General features: G+C 41.6%; 1 protein-coding gene across 8 annotated transcripts in view; it reads left to right on the top strand.

Moving 5' to 3' along the window:
- myo9aa (myosin IXAa) overlaps positions 1–21,307 on the top strand; it is a 105,248-nt gene extending 83,941 nt beyond the window's left edge. For 4 of the 8 annotated variants that reach the window (XM_024295344.2, XM_024295341.2, XM_024295345.2 and 1 more), the window contains 23 exons: positions 1,408–1,530; positions 1,963–2,112; positions 3,799–4,106; positions 4,480–6,132; positions 7,793–7,883; positions 8,053–8,268; positions 9,704–9,801; positions 10,431–10,564; positions 10,657–10,871; positions 10,955–11,071; positions 11,150–11,329; positions 11,431–11,484; positions 11,616–11,727; positions 13,108–13,169; positions 13,329–13,521; positions 15,220–15,348; positions 15,439–15,544; positions 15,903–16,034; positions 16,471–16,594; positions 17,632–17,652; positions 17,856–18,061; positions 18,144–18,286; positions 19,759–21,307. In XM_024295344.2, the coding sequence (XP_024151112.1) occupies positions 1,408–1,530; positions 1,963–2,112; positions 3,799–4,106; positions 4,480–6,132; positions 7,793–7,883; positions 8,053–8,268; positions 9,704–9,801; positions 10,431–10,564; positions 10,657–10,871; positions 10,955–11,071; positions 11,150–11,329; positions 11,431–11,484; positions 11,616–11,727; positions 13,108–13,169; positions 13,329–13,521; positions 15,220–15,348; positions 15,439–15,544; positions 15,903–16,034; positions 16,471–16,594; positions 17,632–17,652; positions 17,856–18,061; positions 18,144–18,286; positions 19,759–20,252 (5,061 nt within the window). In that variant the 3' untranslated portion in view covers positions 20,253–21,307. Of the gene's footprint in view, positions 1–1,407; positions 1,531–1,962; positions 2,113–3,798; positions 4,107–4,479; positions 6,133–7,792; positions 7,884–8,052; positions 8,269–9,703; positions 9,802–10,430; positions 10,565–10,656; positions 10,872–10,954; positions 11,072–11,149; positions 11,330–11,430; positions 11,485–11,615; positions 11,728–13,107; positions 13,170–13,328; positions 13,522–15,219; positions 15,349–15,438; positions 15,545–15,902; positions 16,035–16,470; positions 16,595–17,631; positions 17,653–17,855; positions 18,062–18,143; positions 18,287–19,305; positions 19,337–19,758 lie in introns of all 8 variants that reach the window. The other 4 variants (XM_024295348.2, XM_024295342.2, XM_024295347.2 and 1 more) reach the window with 3 other exon arrangements.
- The last annotated feature ends 1,741 nt before the right edge of the window (positions 21,308–23,048 follow it).

The raw sequence follows: 23,048 nt of genomic DNA, 5'->3' as shown, positions 1-23,048 counted from the left end.
TTTTAGCCAAAATCTAAAAACCTGTGTTTATAAATATGGATTTTCTGCAGAGCAGCAGGAGCTCATTAGAATAAAAGTTAGCTATGCTAATAATGTCCCATCAGCCCTTCGTTTACACTCTTCCCCACTAGCTTATAGCATCCTAGAAGCCTAAGCTAACATTAGCATAGCAAAAACAAACGCCGAGCAATATAGGAGCTATCCCACCACACAGTTTTGATTCAGATGGTTTTTCAAATGAGGAAAATTAAGACATTAATGGATGTATTTGTCTCCAAGGGGATGCATCTGAATTGTGGCAGAGAAAGGAGACTTTGGCCGGCACAATTCCTGCGTCACAAACCGGAGCGTTTTGGTTTTCATCTGCTCCTGGTTTAACACAATTTAAATGAAGAAATACTCAGAAACACATTTTTATTCTCATATGTCCTCCATGTGAAAAAGAATACAAGAACTTGCCAAGAGCATCAAAAACACGATTTTCACTGGAGTGGGTCTTTAAAGTCTAATTCTAAAACCCAGAGACATTTTCCATTAACCTCTGTTTTTCAAATAGACAAAAACAAAGTTTCACAGTTTTGGTGCTTATTTTTGGACTCCATGTTCCCTTTATATTCCAATTTAAATGAAATATTAGAGCTTATTCTGCTAAATGATGGAGATTCATAGAAATCATGGAAATAGTCCATGAAAATTCTTTGTGAAAATAGTTTTTTCAGGTGTTTAATCAAACCGTCTGGCCTCAGAAAGTGACTGTTATCAGTTCTTGAGTCTGACTTAGAAGCATGTGACCGGCTGTCATTGCCATCGTTTTTTTAGAGTTGATTCGACCTCATTTCATGATATTTAACATCTTAACTATTTAAAAAGATTTGTCTGTTATTTTCTTTCTTCTTTTTTAGATATTATTTTAGGGATGTTTTTGATTTTTGCCAATATCTAATGAAAGAAAAATACATTTCACGTTTGAGTGCTAAACTGACAGTTAAAAAGCAGGTTTGGAGCGAAAGTGTTTATTGGTCATTTTTTACCAGATATTGATGTTTACCAGCAACAAGTTTGGGGCTTTTCTTAGCGTTATTGAGAAATATCTGGAGGATGGCATCACTGTGGACGACTCTGCTGCTCAGAACGGAGCCTTTGTCTGCAGGTTTCTCAAACCCAGCTTGTAATTGCATAAACACAGCAGTCTGTCCACCCTCACAGTGTATTGGATCAACACAATGGGCCACAGTTTGAAGAGGGGAAGCTCAGAATACCTATATCGTGATGTTTAAACCAACTCTGATCTAACTTCCACACCGAAGATGTTTTTGTTGCGTGAATTTTAATCAAATCTGATCTATAATTAATAATGAAGTCCATGCTGTTGGATGTGTGACGGAGTTCAAAACTTCTCTGTTGAAGGATTTCATCCATCACTTCCGCGTGCTGCTGCCGCCGGGCGCCTCCGCTGCCAGGGAGAACATCCAGGAATGCCTGGGTCAGCTGGACCTGCAGCCGGACGGCTACCAAGTGGGAAAAACAAAGGTATGTCGCCTTCCCTCTCAGCCTTAAGCAGTGAAACAGCGGTGTAGTAGTGAAATTGAATCACCACTGAAAAATGTGCAGTAAAATATCAAGTATGCAGCATTCCTGTACATCATATTTTCATGAGACGTTCAAGCAAAAATGTAATTTAGTGAATTTCTGCTGTTTGTTGGTGGAAACTATAAATGGGTCAAGTGTTCTGTTGGGTGACCTCACATTACATAGTGGATGTGCTGCAGACCATGTTTGGTGTGGACATCCTCAGTATGAATGAGATGATTTCAGCCGCTGGTGTCTGTAATTAGAGGATCATACCTGACATTCTTGTCAGCCAGTTCAAACTCCCTGTTTGGGTTTTTTTTTCTACTGGTCTGGGTGTACACCTGTCTGTGGCGGTCAATAAAGCCCCTCCATCTCTGTCCCTCCTCTCAGGTGTTTTTGCGGGAGGCTCAGCGTCAGCAGCTGCAGGCCTCCCTCCACAGAGAAGTTCTGCGGCGCATCGTCACGCTGCAGCGGCGCTTCAGAGCCCGGCTGGAGAGGAGGCAGTTTGTCAGGATGAGGGAGGCCGCCGGCTGCATCCAGGTACGTGCACGGACTTTAACGTCCAGGATCTGAATGATGCTTTCCTGAAGTCTTAACAGATTCTACGAACTCAACATGTGGAGGTTAAAATAATGTAAACACTGGAGCTAAAGCTCAGGTGTTAAAGGGTTAATGGATAAAAGTGGCTTATTGAATAATTATTTTAGAAATGTTACCATTGAATCTTTTTTTCAGTTACATTTCAAACGTATTGTATATTATTTTGTATTTTTTGTTTTCATTTTTAGGTTTGCCAGTCATTGCTTATTCATTTAAGCTAAGGAAGTTTTTCTAACTTCAAAGAGAAAACAGAAAAAATATAAAAAATGTAGAATTAAAAAAGTTGTTTTTTTAACATTTTTCACACTGATGTCATATTAGAAACTTGGTTTCTCAGTCGACATAGTCTTAGCGTGGTCCTGGTGTCGTACAGACATGGAGGGAAAGCAAAGAAAAATGGTAAAAGGTTCAAGCTAAAAGTTAGACTGCTGTAAAAAGAGTGTTCCTGTTTTTGTTTACGTCCACTACATGAGTGGAAAACCCAGTAAAACAACTGATGGATCAACTTGTTTCTACTTTGCTCCAGCCTTGGGAAAGATTTGTTTTTCAATCATCTTTTGATCTATTGTAAAAGTGTTCCAAGTGGTGTGTTAACCCTAGAACACTTTCACTATGAAAAGTTACACCATCACTTTTGCTGGGTAATTTTCACTTGAAATAACATACCCAATAAAGTATTATACCGGATACGGGATAAATAAGGGGAGTTTTATTTTAAACTGTGGCTTATGTAACAAAATAGAAAATAAAAACATAGAAGGTCCTAAAACATGCTTGAAAAATACTGAAAAATTAGGAATTTGAGAACAGCAAATTTCTAAAAAATGAATAATGATACTTCACACTTGGCCTTTGGTCCACACATTCCTGGGACATGTGAGACTTTACCCAGGGACCCATGACACTCAGGAAAAGGCCACATATTGAACATCATGTATCAACTTTTGCTCGGGTGAAAATCACCTGACGTAACTGCTCTAGGGTTCATCACTTTTCTATGCCACAAATACGATCTTTTTCTGCTCCTTATTCACAGTGATTTGAATAAAGAAATACTGACCAATGTCATTTTAGGGTTATTTTTTCTTAATATATGTCCTCATTATCAGAAAAATGTTCAAGAACATGTTTAAAAGACAATTTTCCTCGAAGTCGGTCTTTAAAGCAAATTACAACATAGCAAGAAAATGCTAAAAACGCTCTCAGTCAACATGACTGCAAAAACCTGAATATTCTGCAACCTATGGAGCAGTTTTTGAGGTGAGAGTTTTTCGGGTAAGAGTTTTCATATTCACTCTATGCAAATAGGGATGAAATGTATCCATTAGGATATAAAAAGGGGAACAAATAAAAGCAAAAAACCACAGTTGGTGCAAAACAATTGTGACGCTAAGAGTTGTTTGGGCAGATGTGGAGCTGATGGGTGAGGAGACAGCTGGTGAAGAAACTGGAGGACGGTTCATATTTGTGTGAATACTGCCTGAATAAAGCTGAATTTTAAGAAAGTATCTATTGCAAATATCTATCAAGACGATCTAAGATCTATCAGTGGACGATACAAGAAATTCCTGCATATTTTCCCTTAAATATAAACGACCACATCTCCGTTGTCGTCTGTCTGTGCAGAAGTGGTGGCGTTCTCACCGGCCGGTAGAGCAGGAGGATTATTGTGACCCCGTCCTCCAGGAGGGGGCAGCTCTGTGCCTGCAGACGCACTGGCGGGGTTACAGGGCGCGTCAGAGCTTCAGGAGGTGGAGGCAGGCGGCTCTGCTGCTGCAGAAGCTCTGGAGGTTCCAGCTGGAGCGCCGCAGCTCCGCCGCTCTGGTGATCCAGGCAGCGTGGCGCTGTCATGGAGCCAGACGGGCATACCTGAATCTGCGTGACGGCGTGGTGAAGCTGCAGGCGTTAGGCCGAGGTTTCTTGGCCAGAAGAAGGTAAGCCATTCAGAGGAGATTGTTTCAATGAGAGAGTGTAGAAGAAAACTCCACAAAAATGAAACATTTGAGCATTTTTATTTCTTCTGTTCTGAAAGTAGCTTGTGAGCATGGATGACTGAATGATTTTGCTAAAGCTTGTGAAAACCCAGATTAAGGCTGCACACAGGTTCAGCAGTGTATTTGGGCTTTGTTGTGTGCAAATAGATTGGTAAGAGCGAAGCATTACGCAAGCAATCCAACGCAAAGCAGCTCTGCAATCAGCTGAGCTGCTGAAAGCAAGGTTTTATCTTGGACTCTAAACGGGTTCTTTTCTGACAAAAAGTGTCACTCGTATGTTTTATCAGATGTGTTGGATCTTCTTGATTTGCAGCTTCAGAGAACTGAGAGAACAGAAGCTGAAGGAGGAAAGGGACCAGGAAGAAAAGCTTCTAGAACTCCAGAATGGGCATGTGAGCGTCCAACTGGAAGAGCCTGACAGAACCATGGGGCTGGACCTGAGCACCTGGGAGGATCGCACCTGCGAGGAGCGAGAGCGGAGCCTCCTCAGCACGGACACAGATGAGGAGAAACAAGACAGCTCAGAGGACGGCAGCGCTAATGCAAGAACCGAGGCGCTACCGTTGGCCCCAACGCCGCCTGCGACACACAGAGAGAGGGATCGAACTCCCGACGAGGCCACCCAGAAAACAACCCGGGCCAAAAGAGAGAACCGCCGCATGAGGGAGCTGGAACAGGCCCAGTTCAGCCTGGACCTCCTCAAGGTGCGGGCAAACAGCAGCGGCGCTTCGTCTTCACCGGAGGAGCAGCACTGGCCCATGGAGCTGGTGCCTCCTGCCAGTCCATCTCTGCCTTCCCCTCAGGGAACCCCAGACAGCCAGAGCTCCAAAGGCAGCTTTGAGCTTCTGGTTATGGATGAAGATCCCAGCAAAGCTTCAGAAATGGCGGCAGATGGCGAGGAGCCCAGCTCGCCTCTGCCAGCTGCTACAGACGAGTCTGAGTCAAGCAACGAAGTTTTCTTGACGACCCTGAAACCAGTGGAGCTGCTTAAGACTGACGTATCTGAGGCTGCGAGCCTCCAAGAGAACCACAGCCCCACGAAAATAGAGGCCCCCCCACATCCTGCCAAAATGGAGATCTGCCTACCGACCTTTTACATTCCTGCCCGTGAGCACGGCGCCACAGTCCCCCATCCTGCTGCCGAGGAGGTCCAAGGAAGCCAAAAGGGGGCAACCATCACCTCTGCATCGAGGCCACTGAAAGATCGGCGAGAGTCAGCGCGTCGCCCTCTGGTGGTGGTCATTAGTATGACAAAGGAGACTCCTCTGAGTGAGGAGCTCAGAAGGCCCGTCCATCCTCCAACCCATCTTCAAAATTCTTCTGCCCAGACTGAGAATGTGGGACTCTCTGCACCTCAAGAGCAGCAGGCTGTTATGGACAAGCTCCTGAAGCTGAACGAGGAGAAGGAGGAGCGGCAGAGGAGTCAGCAGCAGCAGAACGAGAGGGAGATGATGGAGCAGATCCGCCAGCAGAAGGGTGTTCTGGAGCGACAGCGTCTCAGCTTCGCTCAGCACGAGAGGGAAATGTTCGATAAGCACCGAGAGGAGGCGCTGCAGAGGATACAGAGGAGCCAGGAGGTCGAGCAGAGCTCCGCCTCCAGCAGGACCTTCAGTTCCAGCTCCCTGCAGGGGGAGCGGTCGCCACGACTAGTCTCTCATGGCAGGACCCACTCAGACTCCTCCCCGCCCGCTCTGCCCTCGTCTCCCTCTGCAGACCCCCGTGTGAGTGCCCGCCTCCCCCAGCTGCCCCCTCCACCGGCCTCCGCCCCCACAGAAAGGCGCAGGGACCGAAGGCCCGTGGCAGAGGGCTGGGCCCCCAAACTCACTCTGGAGACGAAAGATGGAGGAGGGAGCAGGATGAGGACGGCCACAAACAAACCGCCGACATCTCACGGCGTCACCGCGGGTCTGACGGAAAAGACGGAGAACATCTTCTTCTTTCCTAAAGACAAAGTCACGTCAATGAGGTGAGGACATTTACCATTTGACTCACGTTACTGCCTGGTTCTTCAGTAATATTAGCTCTTTATCTCTTAATTTATCTCTATATTTATCCTCAATCCTTCAGCTTTGAAATTAATTCATAACGGATCATTTGTAAGGTTCAGCTGAAATGAACCTAAAGGTTAAACTGAGCTAAACATGGAGGACTTAAGTATTTGATCCCTGCTGATTTTGTGGGTTTGTCCACTTAAAAAAATGGCCTACAGCTACGTTAGTAGGGTAAAAGTGTCTGATCAGAAGTTATCAACCGGAATATGATAATTCATGTAAAGGAAATGGTATGGTCGAGCCAGGGTGGGATTAGGGATTATACAAGTTCGATTCCTCCCACTCCCTTTCAAGCGATCTATCATTGATGCCTAGTATACTTCTGTTGATTGTATTTCACATGCATTCTTGTTTGATTGAAATAAAACATTTCAATTCACACAAACCAATTAGACTATCCTAATCAACCTGTCACCTGAATTGAAGACACCTGTTTGAAATGATCACCTGTAGAAAGGACACTTGTCCACAGAATCAGTCAGACTCCAAACTCTCCAACATGGAAAGACTAAAGAGCTTCCAGTGGATTTAAGGGAAAAGATTCTAGACCAGAATAGATTACAAAACCATCAGCAACAATCTGGGGGTTCAGGTGACAACTATTGGTGCAATTATACCAAAATACAAGAACATGAGCATCAATCCACCTACAGGTCTGGGGTTCCAGACAAGACCTGACCTGGTGGGATTCCCAGGCGGAACCATGTACCATCAAATCCTGAGTGAGAACCTCCTTTCATCCACCAGGAGGCTTAAAATGGTCGGTGGATCGGTTATGAAGTTAGATTTGTTGCCAAAGTATTGTCTGTCTGTAAAAAAGTTCCATACTTGTAAGAGATTTTTGTATGTCTGTAAAAATGTTTCATTACTGTAAAATGCTTTTTCTGTGTGTAAAACGTCATGTTCTGCAACATGAAGTTTTTTTTCCCACAAGTACAAAACCTTTTTACAGACGGACAATACTTGAGCTACAAATCTAACTCCTCAATAATGACCCAAAACATCCAGCCAAGTCAACCAAGGACTGGCTGAAGAAGAAGCAGATGAAGGTCTTGGAGTGGTCCAGTCAGTCTGTGGACCTCAATCCTAAAGAAAACTTCTAGAGAGCTGAAGCTTAGAGGTACAAAGTAACAGAAACCAAATCTGAATGATTTGGAACTTATTTGTGAAGAACAGTGGAGAAAATTCATCCTGAAATGTACAGAAGCCTGATAAACTACAAAAAATGTCTAATCTCTGTGCTTGATAGATAAGGGTTTTGCTAATAAGTACTAAATCTTTACAGTGAAAGGATACAAATACTTATTTCCATCAATGAATCAATGAAATGCAAATAAATATAATTTATTTTTAGATGGGCAAACCTACACAAATACGTATTTCCTTCACTCTATGGTGATGGACAAATAGAAGATGTCGACCAAATAAGTCATTTGAGTCAAATGTACATTCCACCTCAGATGGAAACCTCAAAAAAAAAAATATATATATACATATAAAGACTTTTTCAAACATTTTTTCTGTAGATCTTCTTCCACATTCTTCTGATTTCCTTGTCAAACATGTTTTCCACAGTGACTCTGTCACCAGAGAGACTCCGCTGGCTGCCTCCACGGCAGGGCCCGTGCCGGTATTCAAGCCCAATGACGGAGCGAGAACCTGGGATGTAAGCAACCTACTTTTTCCCTCCATTTCTTTTGACTTTTCATTTTTTCTTCAGGCTTTTCTGGACTGTTTAAATCTTGACCCTGTCGCTCAGCTGGTGGCCTCAGCGAGCAGAATGCTGTGACAGACCCTCTTCTCAACATGCGTTTGTCACCTCTGGTAAACTCCAGGTTGGCAGGTCGGGCCCAAAAAAGAAAGCCCGAATGGCCCGGACCCGCTCTGACTTCCTCACCCGCGGCGCCAGTCTGTCTGTTGAGGGCGATTCGGACGAGGACGACTCTGACGCGCAGAGCCCCCTCAGCCCCCGTCATTTCACACTGCCCCTCTCCAAACAGAGCTCCACCGAGTCGGGCTTAACAGAGTCCTGCTTCAGTGACTCCGACATGGTAACAGGCGCCGTCCAGCGCCCTCTGCTGGATGAAAGCGGATCTTTCCTCTGAAGTTTCTAACCCACTCACCTCTGACTCAAACCGTCTTGATTCAGTTCTTTTTCTCAAAGGGTTGGACACAAATATTGATTATGTTATTTTTCTTACGATAAACAATAACTGACATCATTTTCATTGATTTAGGAAGCCATTTGTGAAGATACGTTCACACGGGACATGTGTCAAACGTTCAAGAACTCGCTAAACGCCAGTTCTTGAACATGTATTTAGCTTTTGATGCTCACACTTGAGAAACAGGGATGGGCTTCTTGTTTTTCTTTTGCTATTGTGCATTATGTCCGCCATCTACAGTTGCAAAATAGTGCAAATCTCACAAATCTATTTATCCTCCATGATCAATGTTCAACAGTTGGCACTTTTGTGTTTTAAAAAAGACACTCCCCATACATTACTACCAAATCTGATCCTTGATTATTCAAAGTCGATCTGGTTTACCCTTTTGTCATGCGTTCAATGGTTCCACTATTTGTACATAGAGCTAAAAAACTGATTTAAAACCATGTATAGCCATGTATTAACCCAGGAGTTTTAAATCCAGAACCTTTAAAAATGCATAAAAGCTCGTTTACATAGACTTCATTGAATGTGGTCGCTCAAACGTACGTTTCTGAGACTGTTTTTAATGTACGCTTTTTTTTCTGTGTTGCTGTCAGTAGCAAATACTGACACACACACCTACAGTGCCCTCTAGTGGATGTTAGTGGGAAAATAATTAACAGTAACACCGTCCATTCATCAATACCAGATCTGAGTCCCTGATTGGTCAAAGTTTGACCTGGATAAATTTCAACGCGCTTGAACACCGTTGTGGAGACTTGCGTGAATGTGAGAGTTCTGAACGCAGAAGCCCGAAGCCCACGCTTACGTAGTTTTCATTGAAAGTGGCAGCTTGAAGATGCATTTCCAATGTTGGCCTGAATGTAGCTAAAGGCTGACTAAATGCAGCAATGGTGTCTACATATTTTAAATCCTCTATAAAAGACAATTTTTAAAACTCAATATTACAGATTTGGACAACCTTTGACAAACTTTTTCTTCCTAAAAAAATTAACATTCTCAGATTTCTTTGTTTACTTCTTACTTTTTCTCTTAAACCTACTTTTTTCCAAATTATTTCTGTATCTTTTTCTCCTAATCAGCAGAATCAGCATGACACTTCTTCAAAACCCTTTTCAGAACTTAAACTTGTAGTTCTTGGATAAACGTATCTGGTAGTTCTTTGTCTCACTAAACTTTCCTGTTTTTACTTTGAAATTTGATTTCTATTTATTTAGTGTTTTAGAATACTGGAAAAGTCGTGTTAATAGTAATGCAAGAGGCCTAACTCATCCTAACAAATAAATAAGAAATGACATTTGACTTTATGTTTCAGCTTGCAAATTCTAAGGAGCAGAAGAAGCTGCAGAAAGCCATGTCGTCAGGAGATCTGGTCAAAGTCGATTCCATGCGCAAGAACTCACAGGATGAAAGGTTTGACAAACTGCAATATATATTCATCCATATTTACACTCACCGGCCACTTTATCAGGTCCACCTTGCTAGTACCAGGTTGGACTCCAATTACCTTCAGAACTACCTTAATCCTTGGTGGCATAGATCCAACAAGGTCCTAGAAACATTCCTCAGAGTTTGGTCCATATTGACATGATATCTTCACACAGATGCTGCTGATTTGTCGGCTGAACATCCATAATCTCCTGTTCACCACATCTCAAAGTTGTCTTTGGAGGTCATTAGAAACCAGTCTGAGATGATTCCAGCTTTCTGACATGGCGCCTTATCCTGCTGGAAGTAGCATCAGAAGACGGTACACTGTGGTGATAAAGACCAACCCGTCTGACATCAACGACCATACCACGTTCAAAGTCACTCCAATCACCTTTGTTCTCCGTTCTGATGCTCAGTTTGAACTGCAGACGATCATCTTGACCATGTCTACATGTATAAATGTATTGAGTTTCTGTCATGTGATTGGCTGATTAGAGATTAGTGTTAACGAGCAGTTGGACAGGTGTTTTTAATGAGGTGGCCAGTGAGTTTTTGTTTTGTATTTAAATGAGTTGCCTGTGGATTACTTGTTTTTAATGGTTTTCCATCAGGGTTCGTAGTAAGATGCGTTTCTGGGGCAAAAACAAGTACGGAGAAAAGAAGAACTCCAGAGAAAAGCTCTCATTTGGAGGAGAATCGCTGGAGGAGGACTACGGAGAGACTGGACCATTGCTGGGAGAGGAGGGTAAGATACCTGGAGATGAACTTGTTTTAATTTTCCATTTGAAGACTTCATTTATGGACGTTAAACAAACTAAAGCTCTTTATTTCTTCCAGGTCCAGAAAACTTGTCCTGCAGTCCTGATCTGACGCTGGATCGAGGCTTCAGGGACCTGAAGGAGAACAAGGAGCCGTCTCCCAAGGTGAAGCGCAGGCGCAGCGTGAAGATCACCAGCGTGACTCTGGAGCCCACTCAGTGGCAGAACGAGGCCCTGCAGATCCTCACCTGCACCAACGACTACAGGAGCATGAACGACTTCCTCATGAAGAAGGTGCAGCACTCATTCTCTGTTGGGACGGACGGGAGGTAAGTAAAGGTGTTCCACTGCCTCTAAACTTTAGTGCTGCGTTCCAGATCAACGACTTGGACACGGAGGACAGCAAGAAGGACACCATGGTGGATGTTGTGTTTAAAAAAGCCCTGAAGGAATTCCGTCTGAACATCTTCAACTCCTACTCCACAGCACTCGCAGTGAGTTCTCCAGTATGTTTAGGAAAATCCTTTACAATGGAACAGCATAAAACAAGCACCTTAACTGTTGCTCCTCAGATGGATGATGGGAAAAGTATCCGCTACAAAGACCTGTATGCTCTGTTTGAGCACATCCTGGAAAAGACCATGCGGCAGGAGCAGAGGGACTGGAGGGAGTCTCCGGTGAAGGTTTGGGTCAACACCTTCAAAGTCTTCCTGGATGAGTTCATGACTGAATACAAACCTCTGGACAGTAAGGTAACAGTGAAATAAGACACACAAAAACAGCCAACTTGATTGGTTTTCTTTTAATAAATCAAATTTAATTCATTTGTTGTTTCACTTTGCCTTCTTTCTAGACTGTAGTACCCAAACCTGAACGGAAAAAACGCAGGAAAAAGGACGCCGACACTGTAAGCTGAAAACAATCCACCAAACAGAGAACCTGTCCAGCAAGATGTTTAAATATTATCAAAAATGCTCTGTTCAAAAGAGAAATGAAACCACTGAGGAAATGTTTCCTGTGCTCTGCTGCCCTCTACAGGTGGAGGAGCATAACGGGCACATCTTCAAGTCCACGCAGTACAGCATCCCCACCTTCTGTGAATACTGCTCCTCTCTCATCTGGATGATGGATCGGGCCAGTGTGTGCAAACGTGAGTTTGGAGGGCCTTTAATAAGCAAATCCTTACAATTAAACACCATTTTAAATGGACTTTTAAGTTCATAATATTTAAAAGTTTTTCTACTTACTTTTGTTACAAATGTTTGCATGTAAAAGGAATTTAGTTGCATTGTGGGTTAAAAAATGCTTATTATATTTAGGAAATACTTGAAATAATCATTAAAAATTAAAGGAAAATGTAAGAATACATTTTCTTATTAAATTATTTATTCTTGGAAAAAATATTGGAGAAAATACACAATGAAATACCCATAAAATTCAAAATGAGTTTTTTTTTTCTCGAGTTTTCTCGAACTTTGAGAGTTCAAAACAAGAGAGAAAAGTGTGAAAATGTTCATGTCTGACTGATAAAAGTGTATGAAGTGGCACGTATTCCACCCTAGTTTGCATGAGATTGCACAACCTGGAATAAGTGCTGCATCACCTCGCAACCTGAGCTGCTATTGAACTTGAGCAAATATGCAAAACACAGAAATTTTGAGGAAAATTGATTTATGTCACAGATTAATGAACCCACATTTACTTTATTAGGATTTGCTCTTGATTGTGAGGATGATGCCAACTAAAAACCGCCAATCCGACCCCGAACCCACCCAACTTATGTCCACCCACCAAAAGCAATTTTTCAAATTTTTCAAAATCGCCCAGTTGGGTGGGAAACTGCCCAATCTGGGAACTCTGGTTGAGTTACTGAATTAAGCTATCAAATCTCTCTGATTCTGAGGGATCATTTTACAAAAAATACAGATTATTTTCAGAAAGTGAAATACCTCTAAAAAAGAATGTATTTGTTGATTAATCAAAGAGAATTTGATTCAAATTGCTTGAAGCACAGATGCTTGTAGCCTTGTAACAACAGATCTGATGTATTTAAGTCGGCAGGTAAAACGGGTGAATTGATTAAAGCTTCTCTCCCAAAGTGGATCAGGCGCTGAGCTGCAGGATACCAGCTGTGTGCAGCTTTCTATTTAAAAAGAAAAGATGACGTGAAAGAAACGTCCTAACAGTGTGAAGCATTGCTGCCCTCCACGGGGACCTTTACGTGAACCTAAACGCACCCCCGACACACACATGCCATCACACCCATGTGAGCCGAGTCATGTTCCTGCGGTCCCAGCCGCCGAGCTCCGCCCCCTCTCCCTCCTCAGCCCTAATCAGATTGTTTTCAACTAGATTCATGGGGTCTGCCTCCCTGTCTGTCCACATACTCACAGTTTGTCTCAGACTCACCCAGGATGAGAGTTTTTCCTCCACAAGTTCGGTGAAAACGTCTGCTCCACGATGAGGAGGCACTGTCTCTCCGTGGGGAACACGGACGACCTGTTTGATTTCTCCGCCTGTGTCTATCCAGTGTGCCGGTACGCCTGCCACAGGAAGTGCTGCCAGAAGACGACCGTCAAATGCAGCAAGATGGTAAGACGGCCATATTGTCTGCTCGCACAATAACATCCCATGACATCAATTGTGCTATTTGAGGGACGCTCAGGAGCATGAGTTGGCCGCGTCTCCGTGGTGTGAGTTTCGTTCGGCTTCATCATGTTGATGTCTCTGTGTTTGTTTTTGTGGGAGCAGTTTGATCCGGAGCTTTCCTCCAGACAGTTCGGAGTGGACATCTCCCATCTGACCAACGAAGAGAAGACGGTTCCCCTGGTGGTGGAGAAGCTCATCAACTACATCGAGATGCACGGCATCTACACCGAAGGAATCTACAGGAAACCTGGATCCATCAACAAGATTAAGGAGCTTCGACTGGGACTGGACAACGGTGGGTTCACTGAATAGTAGGAATTCATTTTAACAATTCAGTTCATATCTATTGTAGTTGCTAAAATCTATCCAGGACATGTTTAAATAAAACCCCAACCAGAGTGACTCAGAGATAAATATACCTGCTACTAGAGTGCAGTTGAAGTTTTCCACAGTACTTGTATTTCTACCAAGATAATTAAGTGTAAATTGAATGTGTACAAACAAGTAAACAAGAGTTAATGGCAAATCCATTCACATTTTAGTCTCATAAAGTTCAGCCCACTGTTGTTTGTCAACATACAAAGATACAAAGGAAACATTATTAGTAGGCCTGGGTGTTACCAAGACGTTCCAGAATCGATTTGATTCACTAGAACCTGGATAAATTTGAATCAAAAACATTTTTTTAATCCACTCAATTCTGTTCAATTTGAGTTTACTCATTTACACATTTAGACACATTTGCTTAGAAATACAATAATCATTATATATGCTTTGGAGAAATTTATATTAATCTAATACAATTCAAATACTTTAAAATGTATTAGTAAAATTATGAAATTGTTAAAACCGTACAGTGTTACATGGATTCTCAAACGGAGAAACTCTAATAATTGTTCTTCTTCTCCTGGAGGGTGTTTCAGTTTGACCACTAGGTGGCGATCACACTGTAGCATTACACCTTATTCCAGAAGAAGAAAGTATGAGACAAAAAAACGGTGCATTAGACCACAAAGGATTACTTTAAAAATTATTCTTAAAAGAGTTTGTAAAATTTATGCTGGTGAGTTTATAAAGATGTTTATTTAGGCAGCAATATATGTTTAGGTCGACCAAGCGTTAGCATTAGCCGTCCTATTGGGAATCCCATTATCAAGCTAGCGGACGTTAGCTTATGCGTTAGATCGATTTCTACTTGTATGGATCAATTATTAATCTATTAATTTTATGTTGATTCAGATGATTAATCAGTTTTATTAACTCAGCCATAATTATTAGAACATTATAACACACTGTATGATCACGTCTGACATCCTTTTTTCTTTTTTTTCTGTCATCACGTGTTGTCCTCTGTGATCGTCGTTTTTGTCATAGTAAAACAAACCCACCATGCCAACGTCCAAATGATATTTTCCAATATTTATAATTAGGACTACACGATCTATTGCAAATTTATCGTCATCGTACTATCAGCCTGTGCAGTACATGTATTGTAAAAGACGACTTAAATTGCAACAAAAGGTTATCTTAAAAGTCTGTACATGCAAAAACAATCTCATGGCAGCTTGACGTATTTAACAAATTAAATAGTCCTTTTTGCATTTGACCAATCGGATAGATCTCTTATGTTAGATACTCGCCTCCTATGTAGATCATTTGGAGTATAGTTTAAGTTCTGTTGAATTTATTTAAATAAAACTGATACTGTGAAATGTAAATTATGTTATAGGTATATAGTCATTGCAATATTAATCACTAATATTGCAAGTTTATCCAGTATTGTGAAGCCCTAAGTATAATCTATTTATTTTATTTACAAACAATTCTATAATGGTATTGGTCGATCTTATGAACAACTTGCCTCAGACAGATTGATCTGGTTGGATTGTAGGAATAGAAATGACTTAATGTATTTGTCAGATGTTTGTATTAAAAGACGTTTGACTCTAATGTGTTGTTTTCTGGTTTCTCCGCACTCCCCGTGGTCGTACAGACGTTGACGGCGTTAATCTGGATGACTACAACATTCACGTCATCGCCAGCGTTTTCAAGCAGTGGCTCCGGGACCTGCCCAACCCCCTGATGACATTTGAGCTGTACGAGGAGTTTGTCCGCGCCATGGGTACATACACGCTCAGCAGGGCTTCAGCCAACCCTGATCCATCTACCGAAGCCGTTAACTCTGTTGTTTCTGCTGTAAATGCTGCTGCAGGTTCACAGGACAAAAAGGAGATAATCAGGGGAGTTTATTCAATTATCGACCAGCTCAGCAGAACTCACCTGAACACGCTGGAGCGACTCATCTTTCATCTCGTCAGGTAATGAAAAGAAACGCTTGTGTGTTCATTTTAAATTAGAAATACAGTCTTTTCACTACATTTGCAGTGCAGAAACATGTTTGCAGCGCTCTGATTGGCTCTTGTAAATCTCTATTCAGTTGCCAGATTTACATATTCTTCAGTCAAAAGCAGATCCTTGATTTCATTCTATAAAACTGAACTTATTTCTCTTTTAAGGTTTGAACTTTGAGAGTTTAAACAAGAGATAAAAATGTTCTTATTAAGAGTGAAGTGAGGAGTTTTACAGCCTTAAAACAGCTATAATTCCACCGATCGCTGGCTATTTTTAGGATGTATTTCCAAGCAGACTGTTCTAACTGTAACCTTGTATCCTTAGAATCGCCCTCCAGGAGGACACCAACCGCATGTCGGCTAACGCCCTGGCTATCGTCTTTGCTCCCTGCATCCTTCGATGTCCGGACACCACCGATCCACTGCAGAGCGTCCAAGACATCAGCAGGACCACAGCGTGAGATTCCACTCTTAGATCCCCCCCCCATGCGTCTGAAAGTCTGTGCAGATGCTGCAAATAGGAGCGATGTTCCGCTCAGTTAATTTATTTCATGGGAAAGCAATTTTTTTCCTGCAACTCCAGCTGAGCGCTCGTCAGACAGTTTCACCAAACATGCGAGATTACTCTGAGGATAAACTCAGTCATTGAAGGAAAACAGCCTTGTGTCATTTGTCTCTTCACATAATGGTCATCATTATATCACTTCTGCTGTAATTCTCTTCACTGTGCTTCAGATTTCCTCAATCAGTGGAGGTAGAATTTATGGCATAAGGGCAAATTTTGCTCATTTTCTTCTCTATAATTAAAATGTTTTTTTGCTCTTACTGTAAAATATCCTCCTCCTCCTTTTGATGTTTCAAAGTGTTTTTTTTTCCTTCTGTCTTTTCTGTAGGTGCGTAGAATATATTATTTGTGAGCAGATGAATAAGTACAAGGTTCGACTAAAGGATATCAGCACTCTGGAGTTTGCAGAAAGTAAAGCCAAGAGCAAACTGACCCTCATTCGTCGCTCAATGGTAAGAGTTTGAGGAAATAACCAATAGTAATTAATGATTTTTTTTGACAAACTCTGTGTTTGGTTTACACAAACGACCTTTGACATCCACAGATCATCCTGGATTCTGTTTACTTTCTGCTCTTCAAAAGTTTTGTGTTCTGTTTTTCTTTCCTGTGGATGAAATCAAGCCGGTTACGTCATCATGCAACTCGCTCTGATTCAATTTGCTTAATGCCGTGCGCAGCACACAACGCAGAGGATTGAAGGAATTTAGTTCAGCAAATGGAAATGAGAAATGTCTTTACCTAACCAAAAACCAACAGAGCAGTGCTGCTTTCAAATGAGATCATGGTTGAGCTACATTCACTCCCGGCATGTTCAAGAACACACATTTTTCCCATGGTGTTCACACTGGACTAGCAGGGAGGGGCTTCTCTTCTTTTTCTTTTGCTACTGTTTACATATCCGCCACCTACAGTTGGGAGAAGCTCGGTGCAAAATGTTGAATCTTTTTCTTTCTCACTTCTATTCTGATATACGAAATATTTGGTTTCATATAATTCTTTCTGGGCATCCATTCGTCACTACCAAATCAAAGTCTCTAAATGGTAAAAGTTTGACCTGGTTTGAATTCCAATGTACGTTAAATGACCATCTTTTTGTTAGTAAAGCTGGAAAACAGTCGTAGAACCTTCAATAGCTTATGTGCGAATACAAAGGTTTAGAAATGAAAGCCTGAAACGACCATTTAGGCGCGTTTACATCGACTATTCTTTGTAAAGGACCTCTTGAACGTGCAATGTGAACGTAGCTTTAATTGTCTTTCCATTTCCATTAACATAACGAAGCAATAAAAACTGAAATCATCATCAAAATAAACTTGGTCTTAATTGATTTTATTTAGTAGCAATCCATAATACAAAATGAAATTATAACAGTTATTAAAAGACAAGCAGCAGAAGGAAGGAAACATGTATCATCTGCCCCTTTAATTGATGTCAGTTTGAATCTGCCTTTTCTGATTGTTTTTCTTTCACTTGTCACTTTTATTCATAGCACCAGAGTGCAGCTAAAAAGGTAAAACTGGTGTCAGACTGTGTTTGTTGACGGTGTTCTGTTGGTTCAGTCACTGCATGTCCACGTGGCTGCGTGCTTGCTGGGTTGGTGGTGTAAGGCCATGCGTGTGAAGTCTTTTTTTGTGTGTATTTGGTGGGGACTGACTGTTTTAGGAATCAAAATCTCGTATCAGAAGTGACGGGATTGCTTGGTTTGGTCTTCAGGGAAAAGGTCGCGTGCCGGGGCTGAGCTACCACGCCCCCTCCCCTCCGGTCAGCCCCCGGCTCCAGCCTGCATCCGAACCTGCCAGGGAGGAGAGCGGCGGTGAGGAGGCGGTGGAGCCCACCATCATCTCCGAACATCAGCAGGCGGCTATGCAGCACGAGGAGCGAGTCCTGGCGGAACAGATCGAAAACCTGCAGAAAGAAAAGTACAAATAAATTCCACCTCTGAGCTTATTTAACACCCGACGCTGTTGAGGTTCAGTAATGTTTCTCATGTTTGTGCTGCAGAGAGGAGTTGACTTTTGAGATGCTGAGTCTGGAGCCCCGAGCATCTGACGACGAGACTCTGGATTCTGAGGCTTCCATCGGTACCGGCGACAGCTCCGAAAACCTGAACGTGGACTCTGAGGAAACCATTTCTGACTTCTCTGGTAGGAGTTTTACCCCAAACGTTTTAGAAGATTTAGAGTTTTACTTATTTACATTTGAGAGTGCAGAATTACCACATGAGTTTAAAAATCATTACAAGTTTGCAATACTTTACAAAATATGTGTTTTTAGACAAACATCTCAAAAGGTTTGACTTATATGTGGCATGAATTAAGATCTGGAGGTGTTGAGAATACAAAATCAAATCTGAAAATCCTTCAAAGTCCTTCTCTAATACTTTTTTTTAATTGTAAAGCATTTCCAGTGTTTTTTATTTTTTTTAATTATGATTATGCCATCTTTAGCCAAAATCAAAAAACCTGTGTCGTTTTCTTGGACATAGTTTCTGCAAAGCGGCAGGAGGAATTGGTGCAAAGCAACCCTGCCCACACTTCCAGTCATCCTTTTGTTTACACTCCCTCCTGCTAGCTTATAGCCCTTAGCAACCTTTGTGATTTGAATAAAGAAATATTCAGAGATGCAATTTTGGGCTTAATTTTCTTTATATAAGTCCTCCATCATGAGAAAAATGCCATAAAAACATGATTTTCACTGGAGTGGGTCTTAAAACCATTTGAATAAATTCACTTTTCTTCCAAACGATTATTAGACTTTTTGAAATAAATTTAAAGAGATAAGCACCTGGTGGAATATAAAACATCTCTTTTCTGTCCTTTGTTACGTCATTTACATACGGATGTCCTGTGGGAGGAAAAATAGGCACCTATGTATGGATCACATCATAAAAAGCTGACACCATCCCTAAGGGCCTGAGAAAAATGATGCATCTGAACGGTTAAGCTTGAATTCACAACACGCTGTCAAAACTAAGTATTAGAAAAATGGTTCACATTCAGTTTAGTCTGTGTGCTATGAGAGGATTTTTGTTAAAAATCTATAGCGTTTATAACTGAACGGACAAAGCAATCAAATAATAGCTGTAGGGTTTTTCCAAGAGAGTGCACACTAAAGTGCACGTTCAGTCACCACTAATGCTAAACTTCACTGTATCTCCACCAAGGGGGTCATTAATGGCAGAAAGAAAACAGGACGTAAGTTGAAACACATTCTTAAAACATGCAACAACTTTAAACAAATGGACTAACATAAGTAGAGCTCTAAATAATTGGTTAAGAAAGAGTGAATGTGCATTAATAATTCATACTTTAGTGATTTGCATTGATTTGTGTTGGAATTTAAGAATCTGTTCTTTTTCTCTCTTCTGATCAATTATGTTAACCCCTTGAGGCCTAATATCATTGATTAAAAAAAAAATTCTGTTTTTGCTTTAAAGGAGATTTTAAATTAAAGTCATTTTGGAGCTGAAGTAGTTTAATGCATATTTGCACAAAAAGGCATCAAGGAGTTAAGGCTCTGCTACAGAATTTATTTTTTTTTTGGGGTGGAGCGATCTCTATTTTATTTACTTTGGATTATCAAATACTTTGATTGAAAAAAATCCTTGTGTTTTCAGAGAGAGGTCCAGCTCTGACCTCCCCCTGGCCTCGCAGATCTGATGGGAGGAGCCACCGGAGCCACGCCCACCGCCGGCAGCAGGACTGCCAAGAAGCCGCAGACTCCTGTTCCCCCGTTTCCTCCTTCTCCACCTCATCGCACTTCCAGCCTTCCACCTCCTCTTCCTCCTCCGCCGCCAGCCGGAGGTTTCGTTTCCACTCCAAGTCCGCCACAGTGGGCTCCAGTCCGGGCCAGCCCCAGGCCCACTCTCCAAACGCGTCTCAGACCTCCCGATTCGACAGCTTTGAAGGCAGCCCTCCCCGAGAGCAGGAGGTGGACGAGAAGCCCCAGTTCACCAGCCGCGGCACTTACAACCCGGAGAAGGGCAAGCAGAAACTGAGAGGAGCCAGGCACTCGGTGACGAGACACTCCAGACAAGGCCACGGCAGGGACCCCGGCACAGACATGCCCCAGCACATGGTCTTATACGGTAGCAATGAATTCATGGTATGAAGGTCTCTGGGACAGCAGAGCCCTCCCTGCTCAGATCTCTGCTTTTTAAAGCTTAGCCTTTCCGTCTGTAAAGTTAGTTTTTTTTAAAGAGTCCACAAGTGCCACGCACAGAGCTTCCTTCTCCAAGGATGTCCGCTGGAGTCCCGGGAGGGAAGAGGAGGAGCGCCCCACCTTCTCAATGTGCCTTGGTTCCTCCTTGGAGGACGGAGGAGTGTTGGAACACAGCAGGGAGTGAAATACTGACAGACAATCCAGCGGACCTTTTATTAGCTGCTTCATGAGTTTACAGTTCACAACAATCAGTAAAAAGCAGCAGATGGCTGTGCTATTATCATTTGTTTCCCTTATTTAATGAATTTTAATGTCAGAATTCTTTATAGCTATATATAGAGGTATAAATACTGTACAAAGACACAACACCTGCCTTTTCTGGCAGTTGGAGTCAAATATTTATCTTTTTTTTTTTTTTTGAGCATCCTGGACAGAAATGTTCAGCAGATATGAGCGGTGGATGTTACTTTTGTGTGCGTGCATGTGCAGATTCCCATGTATGGATGTGTTTGACAAAGAAAAAACACTTAGTTTTTAAGTTTTTGCTGCTTTTTTCCCCCTTCTTCTTTTTACTTCCGTCACACGGCGGAGATGTGACCATCAAAGGGACCAGATTAGCTGTTACATCGTCCAAATCCTTCAAAAAGTTTGGGATTCTAAAAAATTCCGGCGTTCTGCTGCTTGTCGGCCATGAAAAAAATTGTAACGTATTGCACAGATCATTTGTAGAGCACAGTGGGAGGGAATGCCACTCTGCTCTTTGTTTCCCACTTCCTATTCAGGTCCACTCCACCTCGCAAGTATTTGCTCAAAAGCTATTCAAAAAATTCATGAAATCACTTCGTCTTCTGTGGTTTTTACTGATTAAATCTGTGTCCTCATTCATGAAGATGCTTCATCCTGAACCTGAGCAGCACATGGGAGAAAGATGATCGACCAAATGCAGGTTTTAAGCAGCATGGTTTATAGAAAGGTGCTAAATAAATGCTATTTTTGTCCAAAATCTTTAACTTTGATTCTTTAAAAAGACAGGAGTGAAAACATACTTTATCACTGAGGACATTCCAGATTTTTATTTGTTATGTTGTATTTTTTGTATCTTTTGCTTTTTAAACGTGCAATTAAACAGAATGGAAGAAAGCTTAAAATACCTATTTAGTTTGTGTTTAAACAGTTTACACCTCATATCACAGAGACCACTTTAGAAAACGCTCTTGGCAGAAAATTACTCTAGAAAACGCTTTGTTGTTTCTGTTATCTGAAGGTTTTCAGAGTCCTCTTCAGTGCATCTTAACAACTGAAAACACACCAAAACTGACTTACAGAAACTAAACGTGTTCATTTTCTGGTTCTTTGAGTCATTAAGAATTAGATTTAGTAATGTTTGGTATCATGCAGCTTCTTTCAACAATTTTACAGATTATTCATCAGTTAATGATAGGATTTTAATTTGTCAAATTTGACAATTTGACAAATCAAACTTATTGCCATTTAAAATCAGATGTCCAGCAGTGAGACCAGCTAAGAACTGGAAGAAACCAGTAGAACCCGGTATCCTCATCTACCGTCTGCTAGAAGTGGTTTTCATGAAAGTTGTAACCAAAAACCTCTGAAGTGGAAACAAGGCCAAACTACTCAAGTGTGATAAAAACACAGGAACTGGGGTGCAGAGAAATGACAATAGATACTCTGGACTGATGAGTCAAAATCTTTAATATTTGGATGGAGAAGATGTTTGTCAAAGTTGGAGATTGGGACCAATGAGATGATCGTTAAGGTCTGGACCATTTCAGCATGAGTGGAGGTTTAGTAAGGATTAATGGTGTTCTCAGTGCTGAGAAATACTGACAGATATTCATCCAACATGCCATCAGGGTGGTGTGTGATTGGTCCTGAATGTATTCTACAGCAGGACAGCAAACATAAAACCAGAGTCATTAACAACTAGTAGAACAAGAAGTACTGGAATCATCGTGTGTCTGAGATCATATGAAAAGACCGAGGGATGGGAGAAACCCCACATCCACTGAGGTTAGTGGAGCAACCCACTTCCTGAGCTCCTTCAAAAACTGAGTTCCAAAGTAGAATCAGTAATGCTTTTTTGAAGGCAAAGCGTTGCCACACCAAATATTGATTTGATTTGGAACTTTCTCATTTTTTTTGCAAGCGTCCTTTGTTTGCAGCCTTTTTTCACATCTACTGTAAATGTTTGTGTAGCACCGAGTTCTTGTTTCAGAACTTCTTCCGACATCCTAATAACAATAAATGCAACTTTCCAACTCATCAACGAAGAGTGCATTAGAAAGTAGCATTCTGACGTTTAAATAAATCAAATTGAGTGAGACAATTGGCTCATGAACCTTTTAACTTTTTTATTTTTATTTTTGAGCGCGGTTTGAGTGGAGTGGCACATCTCAGGACACAAGCTGTAAAACAAGAACATTAAAATCTAGTATGAGTAAAATGACAATAGATGGCATATAACAAATATAACACTTCAAGATGCAAGCAAATTATAGTTTTATTAGATCAGCTGCATAATGCTGCCGTGAGATTTGATTTACATGTCATTTGATGAGTCAAAATAATCATTTCTGGCATCTAACAGCCAGAATTCAGTTAAGATGACATATTACACGTGACCTCTATAGCTGTTAGAAGAATTTAAATTCAGCATGTTACTTCTTTGGGAAGTAAAAATCTAACAAATAAGTTCAAATCGGTTTACTTAAAGATGGGTTAGAT

The sequence above is a fragment of the Oryzias melastigma genome, linkage group LG3, assembly GCF_002922805.2.
Source record: "Oryzias melastigma strain HK-1 linkage group LG3, ASM292280v2, whole genome shotgun sequence".
Lineage (NCBI taxonomy): Eukaryota > Metazoa > Chordata > Actinopteri > Beloniformes > Adrianichthyidae > Oryzias > Oryzias melastigma.
Note: the sequence above shows the minus strand (reverse complement) of the source record. Positions and strands in the feature narration are given on the sequence as shown.